Below are 26,875 nucleotides of genomic sequence, written 5' to 3' on the forward strand. Positions count from 1 at the left end.
GTCGATATTCAATTATCTCTCTTCTTTTGTCTTGGTTTTTTCTAGAATCTCTGTAAATAAGGTTTCGGAAACAAAATATATTTTTCTTTTTTAAAAAATGATTTTTCTTCTCCTGTCATCATTATAATCTTTATAGAAATCTATATTAACTATATTTTGAAAAAAATTATGAATCAATCATTTACCTTTCTTCCTTGTTATTTTAAAATCCATATTGCCTACCATTTTTCAAAAATTCACTATTAATATCTAAATATTTTATTTTTAAAAATAGTAACTTATATTAAAAATTGGGCAATTCTCTCAATTCTCTTAATAAATTTATAACCTAATGCATATATAAAGTGGAAATATCATTAAAAATAAAAACTAATGAAATAACATAAATCTTATTTTTAATAACAAATGTTCATGTATAAAATAACAAATCTCATTTTTATGATTTTTACTACCGTCACAGTTTTAAAGCCAAAATTTCTACGGCCAAAATCTAAAGTTACAGTCACAATAGTCCTTACCAATCAAACCTAGTTTTCTGTTATCTTTTGCATGCAAAAGTACAAAATATTTCAACGTAATCCGCGTTCAAAATGGTATAGAAGTCCAATTTGGCTTGAATATTTTATATGAATATTCCACTGTATTAATAACATTACTAATCTCAAATCGACTTTCTACAAATAATAAGAAAAACATGGCAAGACGATAAATAAATTTTAACTACAATTCCAGTCAAAAGACCACAAGAAAAAAGAGTTCAAAATGTTTCTTTTTCTCTCAATCACTTTTTATCATCACACTGAATTAAAAAAAACATACAAAATATGGAAAGGAAAGTAAGAGATGAAAATTAATTTGATAAGAAAGTTGATAGATAGCAAACGGCATTGATACTTCTTTGAAACCATCAACTGGTTCTTGAGTTTCCAAGTGTAAGTTCTAAATCATCTGAAACGCACTCTCCATGTATCCTTTCTCCTTCCCAAGGTTTCACCATTCCAAACGCAAACTCTGCCGCAATTCCATCAGCCATTGGTACATCAGAGTTTTGATCAACACCAGCAGGAATAGCTGGAGAGCAGTTTCCACTTTGTCCAGGAGTCCACATTGGTGAACTACAATCACCCATTTTAAAAGCCTCTTTGTCGAAAAACGGGTTTCTTGAAACCAAGCTGAAAGTTGGAGAAGACGGTCCGCTCTGTGGGGTCTGCATTCCAGAGAGCCATCCAGAGTCAGGGATGGTTACTTGATCATAAGTAGGGCTTCGAGCCAATGGTGGAGTCACGGGAGCGCTAATAGAGTTTCCATGGAAGAAAGGAAGCTTGGAAGGTGAGTTAGAAGAGAGGTTTTTGAGCCATGGGATTAGTGAGTTAGCATCACCAAATGGGTTTGTAGGACTAGGGAATGAGGAGGATGAAGGGCTTGGATTGTAGGAGGCACGAGGGCTCGGTTGGTAGGATGAGCATGGACTCGCTGAAGTAGAACCAATCATGAGTTCCGTTCGATCCAATGGTTTGCATCCCTACAAAGTTAACAAAATGCAAAAGCTGGTTAGAAACAAAAAGGACATAATGATTGATAATTGAAACTCCATATGTACCAAGAAAAGAAAGAAAGTATAGAACAATGATATTGTTTGGTGTACAGCGGCCAAAAAAACAATCTTTTGCTATTGCAAAAGCTGGGGAGGACGAACAAGATGATACCATCATTGACAAGTTGAAAATCCAAATGCAACTAAGAAAGAAAAAGAACAACGATTTTTTTGGCATTTAGTAGTCAAACAATGAATAATTCCATTTTATTCTTCCCCCACACAAGCAAAACACAAACATCATGATTAAATATTGGCAAAAAAGAAATCACTTTACCAGTCTAGCCCATTGACTGACTCAGCAACAATTACGACAATTTAAATTGGATTTAAGTAGTTAACAAAGAAAAACAAATAAACACTCGTGCGAGGTCCTTTATTATGTGAAATGGATAGTTTTTTGGAAGGTTAATTAAATTTTATTTTCGATGTCAAGTGTAACAAAATGTTTTAGCAAAAAAAAAAAAAGTGTAACAAAATGCAAGTGTGAAAGTGAGCAAAAACAAAGAAAGAAATTTCAGAGAAAGCGTCGCTAGTCTGAAAAGGGAGAAAAAAAAGTCTTCCTCGATCGCTGTACTAAAGTTTTTAATTAAAGCAAAAGGTAACCAAACAAAAACACAAAATGAAAATTTATAGCCAAAAAAAGAAAAAGCCACTGCTACAGAAAACGAATAGAGAGCTAAATGACGATAATACCCTAGAATTCTTGTTTGACATTGTAACTAGCTTAGGGTAAACTAGTTTACAGGTAATATTCTGATCTGAATGTGAACAGAGAGTGTTTAAGCATCAGCGAATCTTACACAAACAACATTCATGCTTTTGTTTCAGTTCACCAGAACGGTTTTGATCTGACGTTTGCATTCACAACTAAATTGAAATATTAATTCACAGCCGGGCGATTTGTATAACATAGAAAAACTTTTATTTCTATCAAATCAAGGATAGAGTTTTTTTTTTTGGATTACCTTCCGGTAAGTAGTTCCGTCTTCTTCGACGGTCCAACCAGCTTCATTACATAGAGCTTTAAGAACTTCGTTGTTATCGCAGTGTTTAGGGAGCTTGAAGTTCCCATGTATCCTAAGCCCCGTGAATATCTTTGCCGCAATCGCCCGTCTCCGCCGCTCTCGCCGTTTGTTGTTCTCTCTCTCTTTCCACGTCGGCGTTCTAGTCCCCGAAGTCATCTACCGTTCCTTCTTCTTCTTGTAATTGTTAGCTGATAGAGAGAGAAAACTCGCCGGAGCAGAAAACTAACTTTGGCGCTTTTTTTTCTTATTCTTTTTGTTTTGGGTTTTGGTGAGTAATAAATGAACAAGCACTTACCAGGGGTGAGAAAAGACGAATAACCATACATGTGTACTTTAATTTACATGTATACCCCCTTTGTGTTTACACGTGCTCAAGCTTTTCAATAAAGTAGAGATTGGAAATTATGTTTGACCGTGAAACGACACCGGTTTGTATACAAAGGAGAATTGTTTATTTTTTGTTGAACAGTTCCATGCTTTTTATTCGAAATTAGAAATAAAATGGTCAAGAATATCATCTTGGTTTATATATATATATATATATATATATATATATATCTTGCTTTTCTTAGTTTTCAGAAAAAAAAAAACATAATGTCTATTTGTAAACCAAGACCAAAAAAAAAATCTAACTGATATATATCACTTGACCTTATTCTTATCCAGTGACATCAATTATCCAACTACGGCCTATCCATGTCTAAAGAGGCACTACGAATATGTAACATATTTTACATTAGAGCACCTCCATTGGGGTCTTTTATGAGGTTTATAGGGAAGTTCCTTAACACTTTTTAAATAAAAAGTAAATATAATAGTCAGTATAGTTAAGAGGTGCTCCTTAGATTAGTGTTTTTAGAGCAGCTCCATCGGTTGTAACCCATAGAAGTTCCTAAAACAAAAAAGATAATGTTATTATAATGATTTAATTCTGCATTAATTTTGTAAAACCAATTGAGACAGTAGTGTAATGACATTTGTTCCTTCATCTTAAGAACCAACCCTTTAAACATCCACGGTAAGAATTTTTTCTATTCTCTCTCATCAATATTAATTATTTTTCATTTTTTTTAAAAGATAAAGACTCCTTTAAAGCTCACCGATGGAGCTGGTCTTAGAAGTGAATCCTTAGCAACGTGGCACGATATGAGTGACTCTTGTTAACTTCTTCCTCTTCCCCCACTACTCCACTCTTCTCTGCATCTCGTAAATCTTCTCCGTCGACATTATCTCCACCGAGTCCAGCGTCTCACTCGCCGAAGCTCCAGGTTTCCTCAAAGCTCTCGGCAGTGCTCCGGTTAATGTCGTCATCGCTGTTTCTCGTTTCGGCAGGCGTTCAGCTTTCGTCGGAAAACTCGACGGCGACAACGAATTCGGCCACATGTTGGTTGGGATCCTGAGGAAAAACGGCGTCGCTGATGAAAAGATCAATTTCGATGGAGATAGGGAGTTTATGTTTTACCGGAATCCTAGCGCCGATATATTTTTCCATCCCGATGAACTCAATCTCGAGTTTAATTTTGATTCACCAATGGACTCCTAAATTTTAGAAAGTTCTTAACTCATTTTATTTAATTATTAATCTTTTAAATTAAATGCTATGAACCCCAAAATAGAGTTTAGGGATGGAGTTGCTCTTAGTTACCTTTTTCTCTTAAACGTAGAGAAGTTTGAACCTTAAGTTCTCTCTTAGGTTCTATGGTTGTTTTTTAAACCTTTTTGTGTCCTTTAGGATCTGCATATCTTTCGAGCAGATTAGATTTCAATTTCTCTTTAATCAAACTTTCATTACAAATAATGATATTTACAACTTTAGCAAAAAAAAATTAATTAATCTTTTAGGTTTAGAATTAGCTTTTACTAATACCAAATACACAGTATAAAATGCCATTTTACCAGATTTTGAACTAGAAACACAACAACACGTCAACACCAATACGTACGCTAGCCTAACCACTAATCTAATAGGTCTGTTGGTAAGAATTAATACAGTAATTGCAACTGCGACTGCAATTAGATGAATGTAGAGTAGTCTCGAAGTTTGTATGGGTCGTATCATCATCTTCATCAAAATTGCTCCCTTCTCATCGCCGGAAACTTCAAACACCAGATGAATATTTCTTAATTTTGTAGTTTCCTTCAAGAAAACATCTACTCCTATCCTTGCAAGCCTTTCTTTATACTGAAGTTGTTGCGTTTTTACTCTGAGTTGATTAGAATAACGTGGAAATCCTAGTCAAAAATTAAAAAAAAATTACCACAAAAGTTTAAATGAACTAAGAAAACTGTTACAAGTTGAACTTATGTTTTTGAGTATTAAAACAAGCACTCATTGCTTCTTGTTTATGCGACTCACTGTCCAGAAATTATCAATTTGCAAATAGTTATGAAATGCTTACCACAGCCTTAAATGTTTTCATGGGAAGATGTAACATTATATTCTCCATGGTGGGCACGGCCACTTTCACCCATACTTGCCTTTTGTATCTATAAATATATGTGATATATATACAACATACGCGTGCGACGGTGTTACATGTACATTAATTATCAATTATACATACGTTATATATGTAATACTATATAAATATGGAAAATGAACACATGATAGTTGGTTGCATAAAAAAAGAACACATGATAGTTGCATGCTTCAACCCTTTTAGTTTTGTAATTTCTCTTACATGTTGACCACCAATACACAATATATAAAATATTGATTGTATAAGTACGGAGCTTTCCAGTTTGCTGAATGCCTAATTTTTCTTAGTATATCGTTTGTCTTATTGCAAGTTAAATATTATTTGTGACTGAAACCAGACTTTAGATATACGTTTTCGGGATACATCAAGACATACGGGTCAGTGAACTAGACACGTAGACGTACATATGCACTTATAGGTAAGTCTTATATAATAGAGAGAATGTATATGTAGTTCCTATACAAAGATGCAAATAAGCAATAGAAGACTCAATGGGCTTGACATTTCTGATAGAGAGAGAGAAGACTCGAATCCAGATCAGAGACTGTTTACACGTTACTGTTAGTCCTGAAGATGAAAGTATAATGTAGCCGTGTAGGTTTAGGTATTAAAATGCAAAAAATAAAAGAAGACAATTAGCAAGGAATGCCTTGGAAGCTGAATATTCAAACAATGGTTACCAAATGCTATCACATTTGAATATTCAAACAAGACTTTTCGATTTTGTGCCCTCAGAAAATATCAAAAGACTTTCTAAAGTTATAAATACCAAAAGATAACAACGAAATTTCCTGGGTCAATCGGGACTTTTAGCTCAGATAGTAAAGAGCTCATGGCTGTAAGTTCCGCCACCTAGATTCGAAATCCGGCCACTGGAAATTTCACATGCGGAATCTCAGCGTCCGAGACCGAAGACCGCTATCTGGCCATGATCCACCTTCGGGTGTGCGTCCGCGCCGTTACGGATTCGGTCTCTAGTCTGGACCACTACGGTGGAACCAAGACATTCGGTTAACAGAAAAAAAAATTCCTAGGATCATGAATGCTTGTATCACACACAAACAAGATCTGCATGAATTACATTTCGTTGACTAATTTTAACATTTTTATAATAATTAAATAGTATCTATTTAAAACAGCTCTCACATAGTCTCATGGGACACTTTCATAAAGAGTTTATTAATTAAAAAAAGAATAAAAATTCCACCAAACCCAATCTTTGCAAAATTGGATGTTGTGGTCCGATTCGTACGCACTTCATCGAACCTTTTTGGAATCATTTCATATATAATCGCTAGTTTTGTTCTCTGGACTGTTTACGCGTTTATGGATCAAAAGCTTTGACGATTCTTCCTTCCGTGGGTTATATCAAACCACCGGGTCAATCTACTCGTTTACTTTTCTTCGGTCTTCTCTGCCTCCACTAGAGTCTTCCGATATATCTTTGATGTTTCCGCATCAATAATGCCAGAGAGAGAAAGAGAGAGATTCATAACAAGACAACTAACTGCTGTTTCTAAATTTCCTGTCTGATTAAATACCACAAGTCCAACAAGGGTTCGAGAAACAGGGAGGTTTCGAGAAGCAAAGTTTTTATTTTTTTTCCTTCTTCTTTTATCTGATTAGGTTAGATTAATACGAAAAGGGATCAAGATTCTTTGAGTTTTAGAGGGTTTTTAGGTTTTGAGTTTCTGAGAAGCTTCTGTTCAATTGCAAAACAGAGGAATTACTCTGTTTTTGGAGAGATCACTCTGTTTCTAGAGTTACTGAATCGAAAGTTCTGATCTTTGATTCGTGAAACTTATAGTGTTTTTTTTAGTTCTGCTCTTCTGTAGTATCCATAGCTACTAGATTCGGAACTCGGAAGTGCTTTTAGAGATGGATGAGAGTAACCATGGAGGTTCATCATCGACCTCACTCCCACCTTTCCTCACCAAAACTTACGAGATGGTTGATGATTCCTCATCGGATTCAATTGTCTCGTGGAGTCAGAGCAACAAGAGTTTCATCGTTTGGAATCCTCCAGAGTTTTCTAGAGACCTTCTTCCTAGATTCTTCAAACACAACAACTTCTCAAGCTTTATCCGACAGCTCAACACATACGTAAGTTATGCTCTGTTTCTTGATTGATATACAATCATCTTTGTTTGGTTGTTTAGTTTAGTTTTGTTGAATGTTTTTTTTTATTTTAGGGTTTTAGAAAAGCTGATCCTGAGCAATGGGAGTTTTCTAATGATGATTTCGTGAGGGGCCAACCTCATCTTATGAAGAACATACATAGACGCAAACCTGTTCACAGCCACTCTTTACCTAATCTCCAATCTCAGCAAAGCCCGTTGACCGATTCAGAACGGCAGAGAATGAACAACCAGATCGAGAGACTGACAAAGGAGAAACAAGTGTTGCTTGAAGAGTTACATAAACACGAGGAGGAACGAGAGTTGTTTGAGCAGCAAGTTAAGAAGCTCAAAGATCGGTTACAACACATGGAGAAGCGTCAGAGAACAATGGTTTCGTCTGTCTCTCAGGTACTTGAGAAACCAGAGCTTGCTCTGAATCTATCACCGTGTCTTCCCGAAACAAACGAGAGGAAGAGAAGGTTCCCTAGGGTTGGGTTAGAGACATGTGGTGTTGTGAGAGAGGAAGGTTCTACAAGCACTTCTTCACACGATGCAACTACGGAGCATCAGGTGGAACGGTTAGAGTCATCGTTAGCGATTTGGGAGAATCTTGTATCGGATTCTTGTGAGAGTATGTCACAGCAATCAACGAGAAACATGATGAGACTTGATGTGGATGAATCATCTACTTGTCCGGAAAGCCCTCCTCTTTCTTGCATTCAGCTAAGTATCGATATACGTCTCAAATCTCCTCCTTCTCCAAGGACTATAGACATGAACTCTGAGCCTGATGTTTCGAAAGAACAGAACAGTGTTGCTCCTGCTCCTCTTGCTCCAGCAGCAGGAGCGAATGATGTCTTCTGGCAGCAGCTTTTGACAGAGAACCCTGGATCGACCGAGCAACGGGAAGTTCAATCAGAGAAATCTGAAGATCGGAGTGAGAAATGTTGGTGGAACTCGGGGAATGTAAATACAATTACAGAGCAGCTTGGACATCTGACTTCTTGATAAAGAAGTTGATATGTCAAGGATCTCTACTTTAGATCTGTTTTTTTTTTTCTCTCTTTTAGTTTCTTGTGCTATAGGTTGGTTTCTTTGTTTTCGGTTATAAGCATTTGGGTCTGTCTTTCATCATCATATGTATGTCCTTTGAGTTCATGTCAGGAGACTACTCTATAACATTAATCTTGCAGGAGGATTATAGAAGTTTAACCAAAAAATTTGACGCAAATTTAGAAACATATAGCAGAAAAGCAGAATGTTACGAGGCATGAGGTATGTGTGGGGCAATTGTAAAATCAATGAAACACTTTGCAAGATAGGCCACTATACTCACTTCAAACTAGTTAAATAGTGATAATTTATTTTGTGGCCAGAATCTAATTCATGATCCAATGTAGATACGCTCAGCTCCAAATGATTACTACTAGATTACCACCACTTGATTATTTTCAATATATATAAACCACCTAAGATCATTTTTTACAAATAATTTCCTAAACATGTACGGTCCAGGTGCAGATGATGTATTTCACTAGTCAGATTTTCTTCAGTACCATACTACTAGATCATGATCCGCGCGTCTGCGCGGATTTATCTTTTGATTCACATATTTTATATACATGTTGTATATTATTTAAGATTTATAATATTAAAAAGTTAGAATGATCCGGAACCAAAAAAATCGACCCGGACAAAAAAAATCAAATACTTACTTAAATCCAAATGTTGAGAATTCGAAGAACTCATACCTGAAATGAACAGATTTATACCTGACCCAGTGAGCTAAATTTCAAACATAATATCTTTTGTTATATTTTTAATTCATTTTTTTGTTGGTGAGATTTACTATTTATCCAGAAGATTTTTGACTAACTTAATAGTATATATTCGTAGATTTCTTTTTTTCTGAACAGGAAAAAAAAGATTTGGGTCTCGATTAAATTTATCTTATATAACAAATTGCTGCTATAAATAATTTTTATAAAAACTAATTTGTAACAGTAATATCATTTTGTTATAAATTAGTATATCATGGTTTATAGGTTCAAAGTATGGAGTTAGTCGTCTTCATAGTATTGCTAATATTGATAGATGCAAGTTAATGAATACAGATAACATATTGTATTATTAGTAATCTGTCGTATAGTATTATATGTTAGTAGATGTATTATTAATAATCTATCTTATAGTATAATATGCTAGTGGATGTATCTAGCTTGTAGTAAAATATATGCAATATAAGGAAACATGTGTAGTAGATATAATAATAAGGTAAGAAGTAAAAAACTATGGTAATGGTTGATATTAATTATTTATAAAAAGGCATGTCTAATAGTAAGTAGATTAATATGACATTAATTACATAAGGTCCAACTTTAAAATCCACCTAGAAAAAGTTATAATGTTTCTGTTTTAATAAGATAGATTTAGATTCGATTAAGTTAAATCTAATTTTTGTTTCAGTTATTTCTGCGTTGGAAAATATTACTGGATAATACTATCATCTATTTTTCGAAAGCATTGAAGATGTTTTCCAGCATCTATAATGTAAACATCTATTATGATAAGTTACTTAGCTAAAATATTTTAATTTTTTTCTTTCTAAATCCGTGTTGGATTTAAAGATACTCATTTTAACATTTATCTTCTGAAGTGGCATGATAAAATTACTCCATCAAAGCTTACAATCCAATTGCTTGAGGTTCACAGATTGAAATTATCATTACTTTTGTTCCTAACTACTAAGGTGGTGTCAGATAAATGGATCATTGCCAAATTTCTAAAACAAAACCTAGAACACACTCACTCACACAAGATAACGGCTGATCGAGAAGGGGAATAAAGGAAATAATAAGAGGAAGCTAGAAGATAGGGAAGAAGATGAAGAAATATCTAAATCTTCTCAGCAAACCCTAAAAGAAAAAGAAATTAAATAAAAAGAAGATCAAGATGAAGAGGAACCCGGAGAGTAAGAGAAAACACGGAAAGAAAGGATAAAAGAACAGAAAGTTGAAAATGAAAGCAGCTCTAGTCCTAACTATAGATCTTAAAATCTACTCTAAGTATTTGATAGTGTTTGAGATGTGAAACAAAAAGGGGAGAACTAATATGGGCAGCGATATTCTTAGAACACAAAGATTTAATCAGATTCCGGTTAACAAAAATGGACTTTTATTGATTAATGAGGATTGAATACAATAAACAAATGAGATCGGGAACTACAAACGAGACCGAGTTAACAAAAGACAATAAACGAGCTGAAATGAGGTCGATGAATAATGAGTTCTCTCTCTCTAGGGTTTTCCGTGTCTTCTTCTACTCGACTCTTCCTCTTCTTTTATAGATTCTTTGCTCCTTTGTCCTTGCAACCGTTCTCTGAGATCTCTGGATCCTCGAAGACTTTGTCTTGAGCTTGTGTGCTCAATGTCGGTTTTTTGGTTCGCGGCCCGTTAAGAGAATCAACCGAAATTGGATCCAACACTGACTGAGGATGATGAAATTTTGCTTGAAGAACTAAAGAGTCGTAATACAATCGCTTGCTTGGATTATGAAAACATACACCTTCCCACTTTTGGACTCTTCAATATGATTCAAAGGAAGCTTCGTCTAAAAGGATACACATGCTTACTTGACCTTCACGTGTTTGTTAGATATATAGCGTTGACCGGTGGTTATAGAATGAAAATCCGTGAGCCGTAAATATAAGACGATGAGGTGAACAGTAGAAATAATAGGATTACATTTGCAGTTGAGAAAGTAAGTGTAAGAATAAGGAGATGAGACAAATGATGAAGAAGTAGAATATGATCTAAGCGTGGAAGAGAGGAGGAGAGAATAGGAGACAAAATAAGTTCAATGAGAGAATAGGAGACAAAATAAGTTCAATGTGAAGGAAGAAAACAAATCTGAAGGGAGGAGATAGGAAAAGAGAAAAGAGAAATATTAACCATTAAATTAAAAATAATCAAGGGTGTAGATAGCAATTCTGTTGGCCAATAAGAAATAAGAAATAAATACGTTTTTTGTGCATAAACATTATTAGTATAACATGAATATTAGATTTTTGAGGTTTAAGACAAACATTCGTGATTAAGAGATTGAAATTGTCATTACTTTTGTCCCTAATTACTAAGGGTCGACTACATGGCGTCATATAAATATATCATTTTCAAATTTCTAAAACAAAATTTAGAACATACTCACTCACACAAGATGACGGCCGATCCGGAAGGGAAAAAGGAAAATAATAAGAGAAAGCTAGAAGATAGGGAAGAAGAAGAAAAATCTGAATCCTCTCAGCAAATCTTGAAAGAAGAAGAAACTAAAAAAGAAAAATATGAAGAGGAAGAGGAACCGGAGAGTAAAAAAAGACTGAAAGAAAGAAAAAAATGGTTGAAGAGGAAGGCAGCTCTAATCATGACTAAGGAAGATGAAATTTTGCTTAAAGAACTAAAGAGTGTAACACAATAGCTTGCTTGGATTACTTAACTACTTTCAAGATCAATTTGTAAAATATATATTGATATTTACTGAAAAACTCTTATTTGATAGTTGCAAAAAAAACTCTTATTTGATTCTACTAAAATAAAAAGCATAAAAGTAAAAATAAATTATCACCTTTACAACTTATACTATATTTCTCATTTTCCCTGGACTTTTACAAGATAGGGAAGAAGATGAAAGATCTGAATCTTCTAAGCAAACCTTAAAAAAAAAAGAAACTAAAGAAGAAAAAGAAGAAGAAAAGGAATCCAGAGAATAAGAACAAACACCAAAATAAAAAACAAAAAAAAGTTGAAAATGTATGCACTTCTTGTTATGAATATTATGTTTATGGATGTCCAGCCCATTAGATATTTACTTGTAGTCTTGGCCCGTTTGACCCATTGTATTTAGGTCAATGTCGCCATGTATTTCCTATATAAGGAACACTTTGATTCAATAATAAAATACACTTTCACAACACGTTATCAGCACGATAGACCCTAAAACCCGAGCTACCAAAATTCACCTTCAAAACCCTAATTTCTGGCGCATCTTAAAATCGCTCGTTCTCTCAAACGGTAAGGATCCACACGACGAGCCATATACCAAAATGAAGCTCTCGACGAGACGAATCCAACGCCGTCAACCTCGTGTCTATCCGAGCTCTGACGCACCGTCACGCTCCGTTTCAACAGGCGCCGCCAATTGCTTCAAAACCCTAATTCCGGCGCAACTTCAAATCGATCCTTCTCTCAAACCGAAAGGACCCAGACGACAAGCCATATATCAAATTGAAGCCCTCGACGAGACGAATCCAACGCCGTCAACCTCGTGTTGATCTGATCTCAGACGCGTCCTCAGGCTCTATTTCAATACGCACCATCAAGTTCCCTAAAACCCTAGATCCGTCAAACATAAACCCAAAAACGGCGCGACTTAAAATCGATATATCTCTCTAACCCTGAAGAATCAGACGATGATCCACATATCGACGTGAAGCCCTTGACGAGAGGAATACACCGGTGCAAACATCACAACGATCTGAACTCTGACGCGCCTTCACTCGCAGAAACAGTACGCGGCGCCGTCTTGGTCTTTGGAACCCTAATCCGAACCAACAAATTTTTCTAGCCAAATTCAAATCTTGTGAAAGCTAAGTTTATCATTCCTTAGTTGTTTTATGATATCTTGTTTAGATTATCATGTTTCATGTTCATGTTATCTAATACTCCTTATGTTTGTTCAACGATGTAAGCACACAGCTGTTCGCGAACAGATACCGCGGCCATGAACCAACAATCTCAAGGTCGATCAGCTAGTGGTCCTTCCTTTTTTGGTGGACCATTCAACCCTACATAAGGTTGAGGTAATTCTAAATTCTAATAGAGAATCCATAATTGAATTTGGATTGCTTGAAATAAATTGAAACTATAAAATCCTAATCGCAAAGCTAGGATAATAGATGAATCCCTATGAGTAAATCGAAGCTCATTATCTTAAGTTCGATATCCCCATTAAGATTGTTTGATCTATTAAAATCAAAACCTTAATAGGTTTTGAATCTCAAAATCCTGATGATCTAAATGATCAAAAATTAAAATCCTAGCCGCATACATATATATATATATTACATGTCATGCAAGAAATTGATCAAAACCCTAAAATTTATTTTGATCGAACTATGGTTTAAAATCAAATTTGAATGATTGCTTGATCTGTTTGTTTGTTTAATTTATTTAAGCTGATTGTTTAAAACAGAATTTGATTGAATCTGAGTTAGGAATCAATAGTTATGATTAAACCTAATCTGTTTCATTGTTTTAAACCGATTGCATATTGATAATATTGCTTGATATAAATCAACTGAACTGAATAGAATTTTACTGTTCATCCTGAGACTATGTGATCAATTGCAATTGAATGTTTAGGATTGATAGATCCATGTTAAAATTCGATTAAATGTTTATGATTGATTAAAACCGCATTGATATGATTTTTTTTTCATAAAGAAATTGTATGTTAAAAAAAAAAAAAAAAAAAAATTGTTGCATTATAACCTTGGCTGCATATAGATCATATCTAATGTTTAGAATTGTTTGCATCATACTCAGGCCGCATGATCATATATATATTGCTAACTAAGATCATTTTTGACTGATCATGAGTTTATTTGATAAAGCCGTATGACTTGATATGAGTATGAACGCATTGCTTGTTTGCATTACCATTGGATTTTAAATGTATGCAAACTGTATGAAAAACTAAGCATTGAGCATTGAGTGATATATCAGAGTATATAAAGATTTTCAATAAAGCATTAGACACAATGATTGTCAATGAATGTATAATCGAGAATAATAATGAAAATGACCGAAATAGATACATGGCAATAATGATCAGGATGATAAACTCTATTTCTAGATGAGCAAAATAATTGAGACATCCTGGATCAAACCCATTCCCTGAAGCCAGTAAGGCTGAAAAGGGGGAGAAAGAACCCAAAGAAAATTAACCATGTCCACGGTTAAACCACACGGCTATGACCGTGGTGGATGGAAAAGACATGGGCGTGATCAATTCACCTCATATGGTCACGAGAATAACTATGGTACAGGCCGTGGATATCAATCCCATTCAGGCCGTGGTCGAAGCAATTATAACTCGAACAACCGTGGACATGGAAACCACAATAACCGTGGTCGTGGTTCCTACCATGGTCGTGGTCAAGGATCAGTCCGCAGTAGTATTTCGATACCACAACACTCGACCAAGTAAGTGTGCCACATATATGGAGTAGGGAATCATTGGGGTAAGAATTATAGTATGTCCATGAGGGAGCAGTGTGGACAAATTCCGTTGTACATGTCCATACTATAAGTAAGCCTCCTTTTAGACATCTTTGTGGACAAATCCGATTGCACATGTCCACACTATAAGCCCTCTGTCTGATTTATATACTTGATAAATCTAATGCATGATTTTAAAATTTAAAATCAATACAAATTGAGAGTATAGTCAATACAGACCTACGGCCAGGGCAGTGCCTAAAGGGCATTTTATTCACCCAAGAATTCAAGGAATTCGTGACCCATTGAATTATTATAAGAATGGTTTACAAATAAAACAATAGGCAAAAGGAAACAAAGGACACAAAGCTTCCCCAAAGATAAAATCGTCCAAGGCATAAAAATGGTCGAGACTGTACTCCCGACTGATCTAAACTATGCTAAAAGATCAGTATGATAAAGGGAAAAGGCCTAGGTAACCAGATAGGTTGACCTACGAAATTTTATACACTTTATGGCATGACTGGACTAGCCATCCAAGTCTTTAAAATTGATGCAAAAGATTGATATCGAAAAAACACAAAGAGTTATCCCATAGAATCTCACGTTGTGTAACATGTACACAAGGAAAACTCCATAGACTATAATGTTCCAAGCATCTAAAATATTTATAAGCATGTTCATGAGGGGGAGAAATGACACTCCTGTGGTACATCAATAATATGTGCCATCTAGGATGGAACCTCATAAGAAGATGAAATAAGATTGGAAATATATGTTGGATATGAGAATGTCTTCCTCCCACGATTTTATAAGAGACCTTGAGCCAAAATATGGGTGATCAGATTAAGGCCAGATTTACGGATTACATGATGAATCCGACTATCCAACATCAGGGGGAGAAAGAAATAAGCTGGTACAAGATAAAGAGAAATGGAATGGTATTAACCATCCTTTTCTTGGCAAGATCCTCGGACCAGAGAATATGATTTAAGACGTCCAAAGAAAGATCATACAAAGCTAGCTAAAAGAATGCCAGACAGATTAGACCCGAAAAGAAAATAAAAAGAATGACTAAGTCATACCAGCTTAAGCACCACGAAATTAATGTCATAGAAGAGACATAATCAAGTTGCTATAGAGTCTAAAGATAGACCAATATGTTCCATAAGATAAGGAACCTCGGAAATAAAAAGAAAGGTGCAAATAAATGACATATCCGAGGTCATAAGGGAAACCAGACCAGACATTTAGATAAGGCTGCGCAGCTGAACATCTAAGATACCAGACCATGTAGTTTGGGACGCCAAACTGCAAGGTAATAAAGGTTCTTAGTAAGAATGAAATCTCTAATCGATTAATTCATGTCTGGAACACAATGGAACACTATAAAAGAAGTGTCGACACATACATACACAAAAGATAAAGATGCATAAGAAAATAGCACTTGAGTTTAAAAGATATAAGCGAGGATCAGAACCCACGAGAATACAAGAATGCATTCATAGAATAAAAGAAATTGTGGGGGTTTAAGAAAGATTCAAAGAATCTATAAAAGAGATGGGTGTATTGGCCATATATAGAAACACCATCTGATAAGATAAAACCAGTGAAAAATGGGTCCTGTGTGGGAAAGGAAAAGAAATCGTGAGACATGGACTAAGGTGTTCATATTCCTATTTAAAGCATTCAAGGAATGGCTTGATTATACAAGGATACTCACAGAGACCAAGGAACAGATTATAAGGAGATATACTCCTATGTGGTGGATGCTACTACAAATCCGAAAGTGATAAAGGTCTGAATATAAGAAAAGAGAAATGTAGTAAGCAGCATGATTGATCACTGGATAAAGAAATGATAAAAGTATCAGAAAGATGAGAAAAGAAATTCTCATAGAATAGTTTAGTTCCTAAGCTATTCATGGACTGAAACGAAAAGCAGATGCATATAAAGCATATAATGCATGTAAAGGATAAGACTAAGTAATACTTAGTGAAATGAGTTCTATAAGAACGTCTCTGAACAGTCCATGCATATATTATGAAGGAAATTCCTTGTGTTCATACTTAAAGAAATGATGATTAGATCGACTGATTCTTGGACAGGCTATGATAAGAATACAATGATCTATAGTGGAGATGATAGCCATGAATATGTATTGAGATCTATGATCCAAAGTACCGAGAATAGAATGTGATATGGTCAAAAGAGAATAAGAGGATGAATCCATCAGATTCACGACCAAAGATCCATATCAACTAGGATCACGTCCGACCTAGTTCGATCATGTTCCGATTAAACTGGTTCTAGTAACCACTATATTCAGATCGTGGTATGGCTATGGACAAGGCATGTGTCCTTGGTCCAGGAAAGACTTTATGTAAGTACTTTTAAGGCTTATGCACATCCGACCAAAGTGCAATGTATTGGTATGATTGGCGCCTTGATGTGGAAAAGCCATACTAGGTCGGATAAGTTTTATGGATATGTTCAGACCATAAGACATTGATACTAAAGCCATACACGTCCCCCTGCTATAAGTGCCACTGGCACCTTTACTTGGACAAGTTTGGCATGTCGGAACATGAGACAATGGGACATGATCAATATATCTTAAGTTACCTTCTAAGGAACTAAAAGTTTGAGATTGATTTATACTAACCAAACCCAAAAAAAAGGGATTGTTTGGTTTTGATAAATGTTACAGGTTTATACAAGGTCTCAAACAGGTTATACACATTTGGAGAATGATGAAGAAGCACAAAGTACTACAAGTTCAGTCATGAGAAATGTTAGCCGACTTCTTCACCATGTCTACACCAACTACACGTTCATGAAGTCTACCTATCCGTTTGGGACGTGGCAACAGAAGGACCAGGTCAAGATTTGGCACCCATGAAGCTAAACCATCAGAGTGTCCATGCGCCAAACTTGAAGAACGGAGGTCCAGAACAGGGGGAGTAGTGGGTGTTGTACTCTTTTTCCTTCACTTCGGTTTTGTCCCACTGGGTTTTCTGGGTAAGGTTTTAATGAGGCAACATTAAGCACACTACAAGCTCTATATGGTTATGGCATTCAAGGGGGAGTGTTATGAATATTATGTTTATGGATGTCCAGCCCATTAGATATTTACTTGTAGTCTTGGCCCGTTTGACCCATTGTATTTAGGTCAATGTCGCCATGTATTTCCTATATAAGGAACACTTTGATTCAATAATAAAATACACTTTCACAACACTTCTAATCTTTTTGATTAATATTTTTAATGAAAAAATCTTATTTGATTTTACTGAAATAAAAAGCAGAAAGTAAAAATAAATTATCACCTTCACAACTTATCCTAAATTTCCAATTTTCCCTGAAACTTTTACAAGATCCGTATTTGGTGAGTAAGCCCACACCAATACTAGGTTTCAATTATGGCCATTAGTTTGGTGTATATAAACGAAACTCTTAGTACTACGTAGGGGGATGGAGGACTTGTGTGTGAGCTTTGTTTGAGATGATGTCGGGGAACGATGCTGCGAAGACAGCGCGCTAAAATACATGTGTGGTGGGACATGAAGGACTGTCCGATTCCGGAGGGGTATGATGCTCGTCGGGTCCGTCCAAGTATAGAAAGGGCGTTAAAGGAACTAGGCTACACTGGTCCTGTCTCCATCACTGCCTATGCCAACCAAAACGAAACCCCTGATCACCATCTTCTAGCGCTCTCTTCTACTGGTGTCGATTTTGCACATATCCTTCCCTGTTAGTCCCTTTTCCTGTTATAATAGTTAGGGTTTATAGTTTTCAACTATATCCCCACTGAAATGGTCTCCTTTGTTGTGAAACAGGGGTCGAATACGGTAGCATGACTTCAGATTTTGAGGCATGGAAAGTTGATAATCCTGCTCCGGCTTCAATTATGATCATATCTGATGAAGTGGCTTCCAGCAAGTCCCGTTCATCACTTTTTTGCGCTGCTCTACAAGAGAGTAACTATAAGTGTTTTTTGGCTTATTCAGTTAGGCCTTTTGAAATGCCAGTCCTGGTCACTTCTGCAGAGTGGCTCTGGGATAGCTTACTTGCAGGTCTGTTCTCTCTTCTTCCCACTACTACACTACCACCAAACTAATTAATCTGAGCCTTTTTTCCCCTCCCCAGTTTCAGAGACAAAAAGACACATTTTTCACAAGTGCAGTGGAAGTGAAATGGTTGTTGCATCTACCGGTATGTTTTCTTGCAAATTGTGCTACTCGGATTGCAAAAGCCTGGATGCTTTCAAGAAGCACCTCGCAAGTAAAGAACATACAAAGGAGGTACGCATCCTCTGTATCAATAGATTGTCTAACCATTTGAGCAACAACCTATTTAAACTCTTTCCTACTCGTTGTCAAAACAGGAGCACAGAATGACTTCGCATTCTCAATCCGCCCCTCGCCGGCATATGCTATATAAAATATCCAAGTACCATGCTAAGGCAAGTTTTTTCTTCTTCTTAATGATATATATAGATTCTCAACAGAGAAAAATGTAAATAGATATGTCCAAATACTCAATGTTTCATTTCATATAATATACATGTTTTTTTTTTGAAAAGGATATAATATACATGTTGTAGGTAGGATATCCTCCCAAGACCAAACGTATGAAGAAAGCACCCCAGAAGGGTTTTCTCCCAAGATCATTACGTTTTACCAGACGTTGATATTGTGTTTTACTAATGTGAAGCTCGCTCGCTTGTATCTTCCTTTCTAGTCTATCTTGCTTGTTCTCGAATCAATGCTTGTTTATATTTAAATTAAACTGAATGGTGTTTTTTTATATTATATATTATATTTAATGAATTTCTGTTTAGTACGATTATGAGTCAATGTGCAATTTAATCATATTTTAGCATTAATCTTTTACCTTTTGCGATATTACTACAAGAAAAATACATATAACATGAATTAACAAAGAATCGTAAGTCACAGTTGATCTTTTGACATTACAGAAGAATCATCGTACATTTGTCGTTGTGATCAGATTCGTGTTAAAATAGACGTATACTTTATTTTGTCAGAAAGTCGTTGTAAACAATCGTTGTTAAGTGGTCGTTATATTTCATAGGTAAGAAACTCAAAGATCAGTTACTTCATTTCACATGGAGAAGCGTCAGAAAACAATGGTTTCATGTGTCTCACAAGTACTTGAGAAACCAGAGCTTGCTCTGAATCTATCACCGTGTCTTTCCGAAACAAACGAGAGGAAAAGAAGGTTCCCTAGGGTCGTCGGATTAGAACGATGTTGGAAGAGAACCAGACATATTTTGTTGTGACTTGTAAGAGAGGAACGTTCTACAAGCCATTCTTCACATGATGCCACAGAGCATCAGGTGGAACAGTTATTGGTAGAATTTTGTATCGGATTCTTGTGGGAGTATGGAACAATAAATCATCTACTTGTCCTGAAAAGCCTTCTCTTTCTTGCATTCAGCTAAGTATGTCTTAAATCTCCTCCTTCTCCAAGGACCATTGACATGAACTCTGAGCCTGATGTTTCGAAAGAACAGAACACTGTTGCTCCTGCTTCTCTTGCTCCAGCAGCAGGAGCATATGATGTCTTCTGGCAGCAGCTTTTGACAGAGAACCCTGGCTCAACCGAGCAACGGGAAGTTCAATCAGAGAAAGCTGAAGATCGGAGTGAGAAATGTTGGTGCAACTCGAGGAATGTAAATACAGTTACCTAACATGTGTAGATTCATGTTGAGATGACGTGCTTCACTAGTTAGATTTTCTTCAGTACATATACCTATTTAGATTCGATTTCGGTTAAATCTAATTCTTGTTTCAGTTTCTCTCTGTCGTTCATCGATTTGTTTTATATCTAGAGTTAAACAAAAGACGTTGTGGTTCAAAAATCTCACACTAAAAGTCTTTTCCGACATGTGAAGTAATGCATATAAACTTTCATAAAACACCTTTTTTGGTCACTTATATGTAGAAAAAAAAAAAGCGCTGCTGTCACATTGATTTATGGGGTCTGTTTGTTCTCTCCTCCACTCATGTCTCTTCCTTCATCTTTATGGACGCAACAACTTTCTCTATGATGCTCTTAAGAGCAGGCGCGCTGACAGCACACTTGTTACCCTCAAAGCATGACTTACCTCGTTCGGCTGCTCTACAGAGCTGTGGATCCAAAGGAACTTTCCCTAGAAACGGCACTCCCAATTCCTCACACATTCTCTCTGCACCTCCTCCGCTGCTCTCAAACACTTGGCTCCATGCAAAGACGCCATCAAGAAGCTTTGGTGCATTTTCTCTTACGCAAGAGATCATGTCTTGCGTCACGTCAACGGAGGAGCCGGTCTCTCTCGTCAGCATCATGAACTTGACATCACTCAACGGTTGAGTTAAACCACTCATGTTCTCTACCACTCCTAGCACATTGACCCCAACTTTCTTGCAAAAGCTCACTCCCTTTCTAACGTCGGCCATTGCTACTTCCTGGGGAGTTGTAACGATGATAGCACCATCGATCCCCGTGTCTTTAAGACAATTGACGATGGTGATGTGTTCGTCTGAGGTGCCTGGTGGGGTATCAACCACAAGGTAATCAATACGATCTCCCCAGTGAACTTCTTGCAAAAACTCTTTGATTTGACGGTCCTTGCGTGGACCTCTCCAGATGGCAGGCTCATCATCAGACTCGGAGTGCGTGAAAGATATGGACACGACACCGAGGTTGCGTTCCACATAAACCGGGGTCCATCCGTAGTTGCCATGGTAGAGCCGGTGCCCTTCGAGTCCTAACATTTTGGGCATGCTTGGCCCGCATATATCTAAGTCCAGCAGGCCTACTTGATGGTCCATTCCTGCTAGGGCAAACGAGAGCTGAGCTGAGAATGTGCTCTTACCAACCCCTCCTTTGCAAGAAAGAACCAGTATCTTGTGCTTCACGTTAGCCATTCTTCCAGCTATAGCTACCAAATCTGAACCAAGATATCACTTAATTAATATCACATTAGTATTAAACAGATAAGTGTTCTAACTGTCACAAGGTAGATTTGAACCTGGATCAGGTCCACTAGGAGCAGTGCCAGTGGCACATGCTTGTTGATTAGGGCAACCTGCGCAAGACTCTGACTTTCCAGCAGTTTCGGCTTGGGGACCTGGGCAATCTATTATCACCATGCATAACATAGAACAATACGCAATAATTAGGTTAAAACATAGAATAAAGAACCCATGATTAGCTCAAGCAAAAAAAAAAAAGAAACTGAAAGAGTGGATTGATATTTGCTTACGCTCGTTGGCGTTCTCTGGAATCTCTCCTTTATCCATGTCGAGTTGTGATGTCTGATTGGTTCCTTACAAAGTTGTGAAACCCGCGTTATATATTCTAGCCAAACATGATAGCTTTCAACAAATATGCGTACATATACCCATTCAAAAGAAGCCCTAAAAAGAATTAGTAAGTCAACAAATTAAAAAAGGAAAAGTGTTTTCTAGACAATTGTCAAATTTCTTGTAAATAAAAAGGAAATCAAAATTAAAACTAATAAATGTTTTCTTCGTTAATGATGTAATTATATAAATTGATTAAGTTTTGGTAGTTTGATTTTCGTATATGATTAAAAAATACTAAACCAGAAGATTAAGAGATGGGACAAGACATGCTACTAAAAGCTAATTATTCAAATACTGAATAAGAGTAAAACAGCAACCTCTATGCACAAACCTGATGTTGGCATGCAATTTGTTTTGGTGATTTAACAAGCTCATGCAGTTATGCTTAAAATCTGTATTTTTTTTTTGCTTTTTATTGGTCCTCAGCATAAGAACACTTCCATTACAAATATTCTTAGGGTATCTCCAAGCCCACTCTATATTTTACTCCATAATTGAGAAATAGAATTAGAAATGGAGTGGGAAATAAAGTGATGAACAAAAAATAAAATCATTACTCCATTTATTTTTTGGTCATCACTCCATTTTTCACTCTATTTTCAATTCTATTTTTAATTTTGGAGTAAATTATGAAGTGTGGTTGGAAATGCTCTTAGGACTATTTTGAGATGCTTTTGAGTGAGTATCTCACCATAAAAAACCTCACTCATTGAAATATAATGGTCTGTTTTAATCTTTGTGAGATACTCAATGTTAAGAACCTTTGCAATAAAGGTACTCTAAGTAAAAGAACATGTCATTTAAGGCATCACGATTTTATATAGTCCCTCTGTTTCTGGAGCTGAATCCAGGCGAGACTTGAGGTTATGTTCAGATGTCAAACTTGCATGCCGCTAGTGGAAGATGGGATACTGTTATGGAGGTGAGAGCACAAAGAGTAAGCAAGAAGCCTGGATGTAGCATGACTGAAGTCGACGGTGCTGTTCATGAGTTCTCAGCTGGTGAAGGACTAATAAACCACTAAAAGACTTGCTATCAGTTTTCGTTATAACCAAGAAGTATGAAATTATCAGAATTACATCTTAGAAAGTGTAAACTATTAATAATTAAATCATCCATTGGTCTTTATATTACTATTCTACACCAACATCAATAAATCATTATGCACCTGCTGAAACACATTGATGATCATGTCATGATACTCATCACTATTGAGTCTTAGATAACAAACCAGAAGCTCTTTGAGTTCTTCAGGGTGATTGATACCATTCTCCGTGATCATCTCAATCATTGAATCTCTAAAGTCCTTCTGAGGATCGCTCGAGCATTTCACCACTGCAAAGCTTTCATTCTCCATCCCTCCATCTAGCTCTTGTTGCTCCCTCGCTCTCAGCTTAGCCTTCTTCAAGTCTTCAATAGCTTTAACTCTGCATTTTTCAGATGATCTTGGTGAAAAAACTCTAACCTTGCTCTTTTCTTTTGTTCCTAGCTCCCTTCTTAGGTACATAGATTTCCTCTGCTTGTCTGCCTTCAGCTTCACTTCTCTTAGTTTTATTTCCTTGAGATGCTGCCACTGGTGAGCCACAAGAGTCTCTCTACTGTTACTTGTACGTGTCCTTCTAGCTGTTTTTTTCATCTTGACCTCTGCGTCCTGTTCTGGTCTCTTTGGCTTTTGTTCAAGAAGCTTTTGGTCACGCCTCTCGCATCTCTGCTTATCTCTGTTCACATGAACTCTTGGCGTCATGATCACAGTTCCTTTGTCTCTGTCCATTGCCTCTACTTCCTGAAAGTTACGTGTCTCTCTTTGGAAATCTCTTTCTTTCTTCCTGACACTGCTCATAATCTCTTCAAGCTTCTCATTTGATTCCATATTTGCTGATCTTGTTGCAGCGTTCTCCTTTTCTGCTGATACTCTCTGTAACCTTTTGTTGCTCTCATGAATATCATTTCTACGTTTCGTAGAACTCAAGGAAGCTTTTGCAGACATCTTCTGGCTAGCTTCATCATCTGGCTTCTTCTCTTTTACAGGTTTCAAGTCAGAAGAACCACTCAACTTTGAAAACCAAGAAACAGGATGAGCCCGAGACAACCCTGAAGAAGAAGAAGATGAAACAGGTTTCTTTTTTCCCCATTTCATCATTCCAAATGATATAAGAATCTGAAAAATTCTTGTGTTTTCCTAAGGGATGTATCTAGAGGCTACTGTTGTTATATGGTTAGGTCTTTGTGTTTAATAGGGAGATGAAAAAGATGTTGTCTTAAGGGGTAAATGCGAGTTGCAGTTTGAAAAAAAAAAAAAAGAGAACCAGACCTGCCTGAAGAATCATGTGACCACTTTTAGGCTTTTAGCCTAAGTATCGGTTTTGTAATCTCTGGGTATGTTATGGAACTAATACCAAAGTAGGGGACCAGTTTTATCAATTAAAGAAAAACAAACTTCATTGATGACAATGACTTAATACTCGATATCTTTCTCTTCGTTCTGAGTAACGTGACAAATCCAAGAACCACAAGAATCATCCTATCTTTTAGTTTGTAATAGCTGTCTTAACATGGAGCTCTTCAGCTCATGGATTCATTTGGCTATACAATCGTTGCATTCACATGATTACATCCCTAGTCATTTAGCAAAACCGGTATAGAATCAGCCCAACCAATATAACAATATGATTGGTACTGGTCCTGGTCTCTCCTGGTCCTAAACTGAGAGATATTATAATCATGAAGAAGGTAAAGTTATAAAATTTAGAGTTATCTGGAAGTTAAAGATTTTGTGAAGTTGATGTGTGGTCCTGAATTAGAAGAACAGCTAAAATCTTTCCATAAGGATATATCACCTACCTTGAGGTATGGTTTGTGTCATCCACCACCAACTTGTCCATGATTTTAATTTAATTTTGTTGACTTTTATTTTTTGTTTCTTCTATTGTAATATACACATCAAACTGGATATAAAAGGTTTTTATTTTTATTTAAATAAGTTTTCTGTTTCTCTTATATTGTAAAGACTTGGCATTGAAGCATTATCAAATTTACTAATTTAAGGCTCTTCTACTTTCCCATCTGAAAAGTGATATAAGAAAAATACCCCATCTCATACTTTTTAAAAAAAAATCCCTATTTTTTTACTAAATCATATCGTGTAGACTTAAAATCATAATATTTAATATTAGTTTTCTTTTAAACATCATTTTGATTTTGTGGTTTAAACTTTGCCTATTGTATTATTCTAGTTAAGCTAATAAAATTTTTGGTTCGGGAATATTATTTTTCTCAGTACAAAATTGTGTATCGGATATGAAACTTTAATTTCAGATTATCTCTTATGTTTTCTGGAGACCAACCATATATTAAAAGGGACAAGACGTTATTCTTTCACGACTATTTCAAACTTTTTGATAGCGATATGAAACCATTGTTGTTTTATTGGTAAAGAAGAGTAAATGTTGTAAATTAATTTTACTTTAATTGATATAATTATCAATTAGAACATAGTTTCCCTAAATTTCTTTGACTCATTTTCTACAAACATTTAAGACTTCAACGACTACATAAGAGAAGACACCTTTTGACTGTTTTAAGTAGGCTCGATTTTTGTTTACCATGTCTCAATCCCTGTTTTAAACAAAGTTGTCAATAATATCATCCACCAATGCAAATATTCAATGTTTTGTTTGAATAAGATATCATTTCCTTATGGATACTAAGATTATATTATATATGTTGAATTTTTACGTCCAATGTACGATACAATGCTTAACTTTATTATCAAACAAGTGATCATGAAGACCTTATATAAAACGTAAGCAATGTACATTTCTCATGCCATAACATTAATACTAAACACTTATCTAGAGAGTTACAAGATAAACGACGTATTATTTAGGATTTCATGACCAAATTCGCGCTAAACTGGGAATAGGGTTTTACTTGCAGGTTAGTTTCATTCATGGCTTAATGAGATCTCCAGGTTCAATACTGCAGGTACATATACTTTGTTTTTATTGGCTATAGTTTCTATTTCAGTTGGCAAATTATGAAGTTTGAGGACACTAATATTATTAATAATTTTATTATTATATATGGAACCTAAAATATTTGATAACTGTTAGTATAAAACAGTGCCTGTCCTACGTCTATGTTTATTAACTTAACATATTTAAGAAAATGTAGTAATTAAGAATTGGTGGTCCGTGATCTGGTCGGGTTGTAGTGATCCACTGAACCGAAAGAGTTTTCAGCACGTTAATGGTTAATGGCTTAAAACATCTACTAGAAATCTAAATCTAAATTTTGTAATCTTTTGTTTGATAAAAAAAATGTTCAATTTTTTTTTACCAAAAATGGTTAAATTAATGTAGATACAAGATGGTAGAGTGTTCCAATACATGTTCAAGTTAATACATCCTCGCCATGTTTAGAGAGTGAAGAGTAAATATGATATGAGATTAATAAGCCACGAAACATAGGATGATAACACATAATATTACAACAATTTGGTATATTCGACAAACATATGAATATATGATATCAACCATTGTGATAACGCATGACTTTTCTTGAAAAACAGTCATTTTCCATTTTTCCAAAATGTTTATTGCTGGTTTGCAACATGCATTTAATATCTTGACGACTTAGAGCATCTCTAATGTATTACTCCAAATTTTATTCCAAAATGGTGCAACTCCAAAATAGAGTGATGTTTTACTCCAATGTATTACTCCATTTTTGTCTCTAAAAATAGTTAATAATATTCTATACTTATAAAATTTTACCAATTAACCCCAACTGTTTTATATTTGCAAAAATGCCTTAAAATATAACTTATTTAAATTAAACATTTATTATTAATAGGTACAAGAAATCATAAAAATAGAATAAAACATAATATATAAGTTGGTTCAATAATGAACATTAGAATATTTTTTTTCCACAAATGATCAACTAATGCATTTTATAATGAAAAATGAGTTTCTTTATCTTTGATATTCCTAAACCGAGTA

The 26,875-nt window shown here is 35.6% G+C and overlaps 5 protein-coding genes and 1 pseudogene across 7 annotated transcripts; 3 read left to right on the plus strand and 3 right to left on the minus strand.

The window, feature by feature from the left end:
- Positions 1 to 699: 699 nt before the first annotated feature.
- LOC108849257 (BES1/BZR1 homolog protein 3) lies at positions 700 to 2,895 on the minus strand. Its single transcript, XM_018622803.2, has 2 exons — positions 2,563 to 2,895; positions 700 to 1,522 (listed from the first exon to the last, which is right to left on the minus strand). The coding sequence occupies exons 1-2, from the start codon at positions 2,776 to 2,778 to the stop codon at positions 908 to 910; spliced, it is 831 nt and encodes a 276-aa protein (XP_018478305.1). The 5' UTR covers positions 2,779 to 2,895; the 3' UTR covers positions 700 to 907.
- A 3,520-nt stretch (positions 2,896 to 6,415) lies between these two features.
- On the plus strand, positions 6,416 to 8,420 carry LOC108855634 (heat stress transcription factor A-4a). The gene is made up of 2 exons (XM_018629500.2): positions 6,416 to 7,205; positions 7,295 to 8,420. The coding sequence occupies exons 1-2, from the start codon at positions 6,981 to 6,983 to the stop codon at positions 8,228 to 8,230; spliced, it is 1,161 nt and encodes a 386-aa protein (XP_018485002.1). The 5' UTR covers positions 6,416 to 6,980; the 3' UTR covers positions 8,231 to 8,420.
- Positions 8,421 to 12,194: 3,774 nt separating this feature from the next.
- LOC108850123 (uncharacterized) lies at positions 12,195 to 19,111 on the plus strand. Of its 3 annotated transcripts, none has more exons than XM_057006991.1 (5): positions 12,195 to 13,076; positions 17,957 to 18,249; positions 18,336 to 18,572; positions 18,646 to 18,800; positions 18,884 to 19,111. In XM_057006991.1, exons 2-5 carry the CDS (start codon positions 18,018 to 18,020, stop codon positions 19,016 to 19,018), a joined length of 759 nt encoding a protein of 252 aa, XP_056862971.1. In that variant the 5' UTR covers positions 12,195 to 13,076; positions 17,957 to 18,017; the 3' UTR covers positions 19,019 to 19,111. The 3 variants fall into 3 exon arrangements, with proteins under 3 accessions (XP_056862971.1, XP_056862970.1, XP_056862972.1); XM_057006990.1 differs by having other exon boundaries at positions 17,967 to 18,249; XM_057006992.1 differs by having other exon boundaries at positions 12,195 to 13,070; positions 17,967 to 18,249.
- A 235-nt stretch (positions 19,112 to 19,346) lies between these two features.
- LOC130494593 (heat stress transcription factor A-4a-like) lies at positions 19,347 to 20,212 on the plus strand (annotated as a pseudogene).
- Positions 20,213 to 20,369: 157 nt separating this feature from the next.
- LOC108853250 (cytosolic Fe-S cluster assembly factor NBP35-like) lies at positions 20,370 to 21,927 on the minus strand. The gene is made up of 3 exons (XM_018626687.2): positions 21,770 to 21,927; positions 21,536 to 21,643; positions 20,370 to 21,454 (listed from the first exon to the last, which is right to left on the minus strand). The coding sequence occupies exons 1-3, from the start codon at positions 21,804 to 21,806 to the stop codon at positions 20,526 to 20,528; spliced, it is 1,074 nt and encodes a 357-aa protein (XP_018482189.1). The 5' UTR covers positions 21,807 to 21,927; the 3' UTR covers positions 20,370 to 20,525.
- Positions 21,928 to 22,885: 958 nt separating this feature from the next.
- On the minus strand, positions 22,886 to 24,201 carry LOC108852311 (transcription repressor OFP5). The gene has a single exon (XM_018625813.2). It carries the CDS (start codon positions 24,010 to 24,012, stop codon positions 23,011 to 23,013), a length of 1,002 nt encoding a protein of 333 aa, XP_018481315.1. The 5' UTR covers positions 24,013 to 24,201; the 3' UTR covers positions 22,886 to 23,010.
- Positions 24,202 to 26,875: the final 2,674 nt, after the last annotated feature.

The sequence above is a fragment of the Raphanus sativus genome, chromosome 4, assembly GCF_000801105.2.
Source record: "Raphanus sativus cultivar WK10039 chromosome 4, ASM80110v3, whole genome shotgun sequence".
Classification (NCBI taxonomy): Eukaryota; Viridiplantae; Streptophyta; class Magnoliopsida; order Brassicales; family Brassicaceae; genus Raphanus; species Raphanus sativus.

What these genes read in the sequence shown, in the direction of transcription:
- LOC108853250 (XM_018626687.2), bottom strand. Translation starts at nt 21,806, where the DNA reads ATGGATAAAGGAGAGATTCCAGAGAACGCCAACGAGC. An exon ending in TCCAGAGAACGCCAACGAGC is followed by an intron (nt 21,644 to 21,769) that starts GTAAGCAAATAT and finishes TGGTGATAATAG; the next exon opens with ATTGCCCAGGTCCCCAAGCC. An exon ending in TCCTAGTGGACCTGATCCAG is followed by an intron (nt 21,455 to 21,535) that starts GTTCAAATCTAC and finishes ATCTTGGTTCAG; the next exon opens with ATTTGGTAGCTATAGCTGGA.
- LOC108849257 (XM_018622803.2), bottom strand. Translation starts at nt 2,778, where the DNA reads ATGACTTCGGGGACTAGAACGCCGACGTGGAAAGAGAGAGAGAACAAC. An exon ending in ACGGAACTACTTACCGGAAG is followed by an intron (nt 1,523 to 2,562) that starts GTAATCCAAAAA and finishes TTAACTTTGTAG; the next exon opens with GGATGCAAACCATTGGATCG.
- LOC108855634 (XM_018629500.2), top strand. Translation starts at nt 6,981, where the DNA reads ATGGATGAGAGTAACCATGGAGGTTCATCATCGACCTCACTCCCACCT. An exon ending in TCCGACAGCTCAACACATAC is followed by an intron (nt 7,206 to 7,294) that starts GTAAGTTATGCT and finishes TTTTTATTTTAG; the next exon opens with GGTTTTAGAAAAGCTGATCC.
- LOC108850123 (XM_057006991.1), top strand. Translation starts at nt 18,018, where the DNA reads ATGCTGCGAAGACAGCGCGCTAAAATACATGTGTGGTGGGACATGAAG. An exon ending in CTGGGATAGCTTACTTGCAG is followed by an intron (nt 18,573 to 18,645) that starts GTCTGTTCTCTC and finishes TCCCCTCCCCAG; the next exon opens with TTTCAGAGACAAAAAGACAC. An exon ending in GTAAAGAACATACAAAGGAG is followed by an intron (nt 18,801 to 18,883) that starts GTACGCATCCTC and finishes TTGTCAAAACAG; the next exon opens with GAGCACAGAATGACTTCGCA.
- LOC108852311 (XM_018625813.2), bottom strand. Translation starts at nt 24,012, where the DNA reads ATGATGAAATGGGGAAAAAAGAAACCTGTTTCATCTTCTTCTTCTTCA.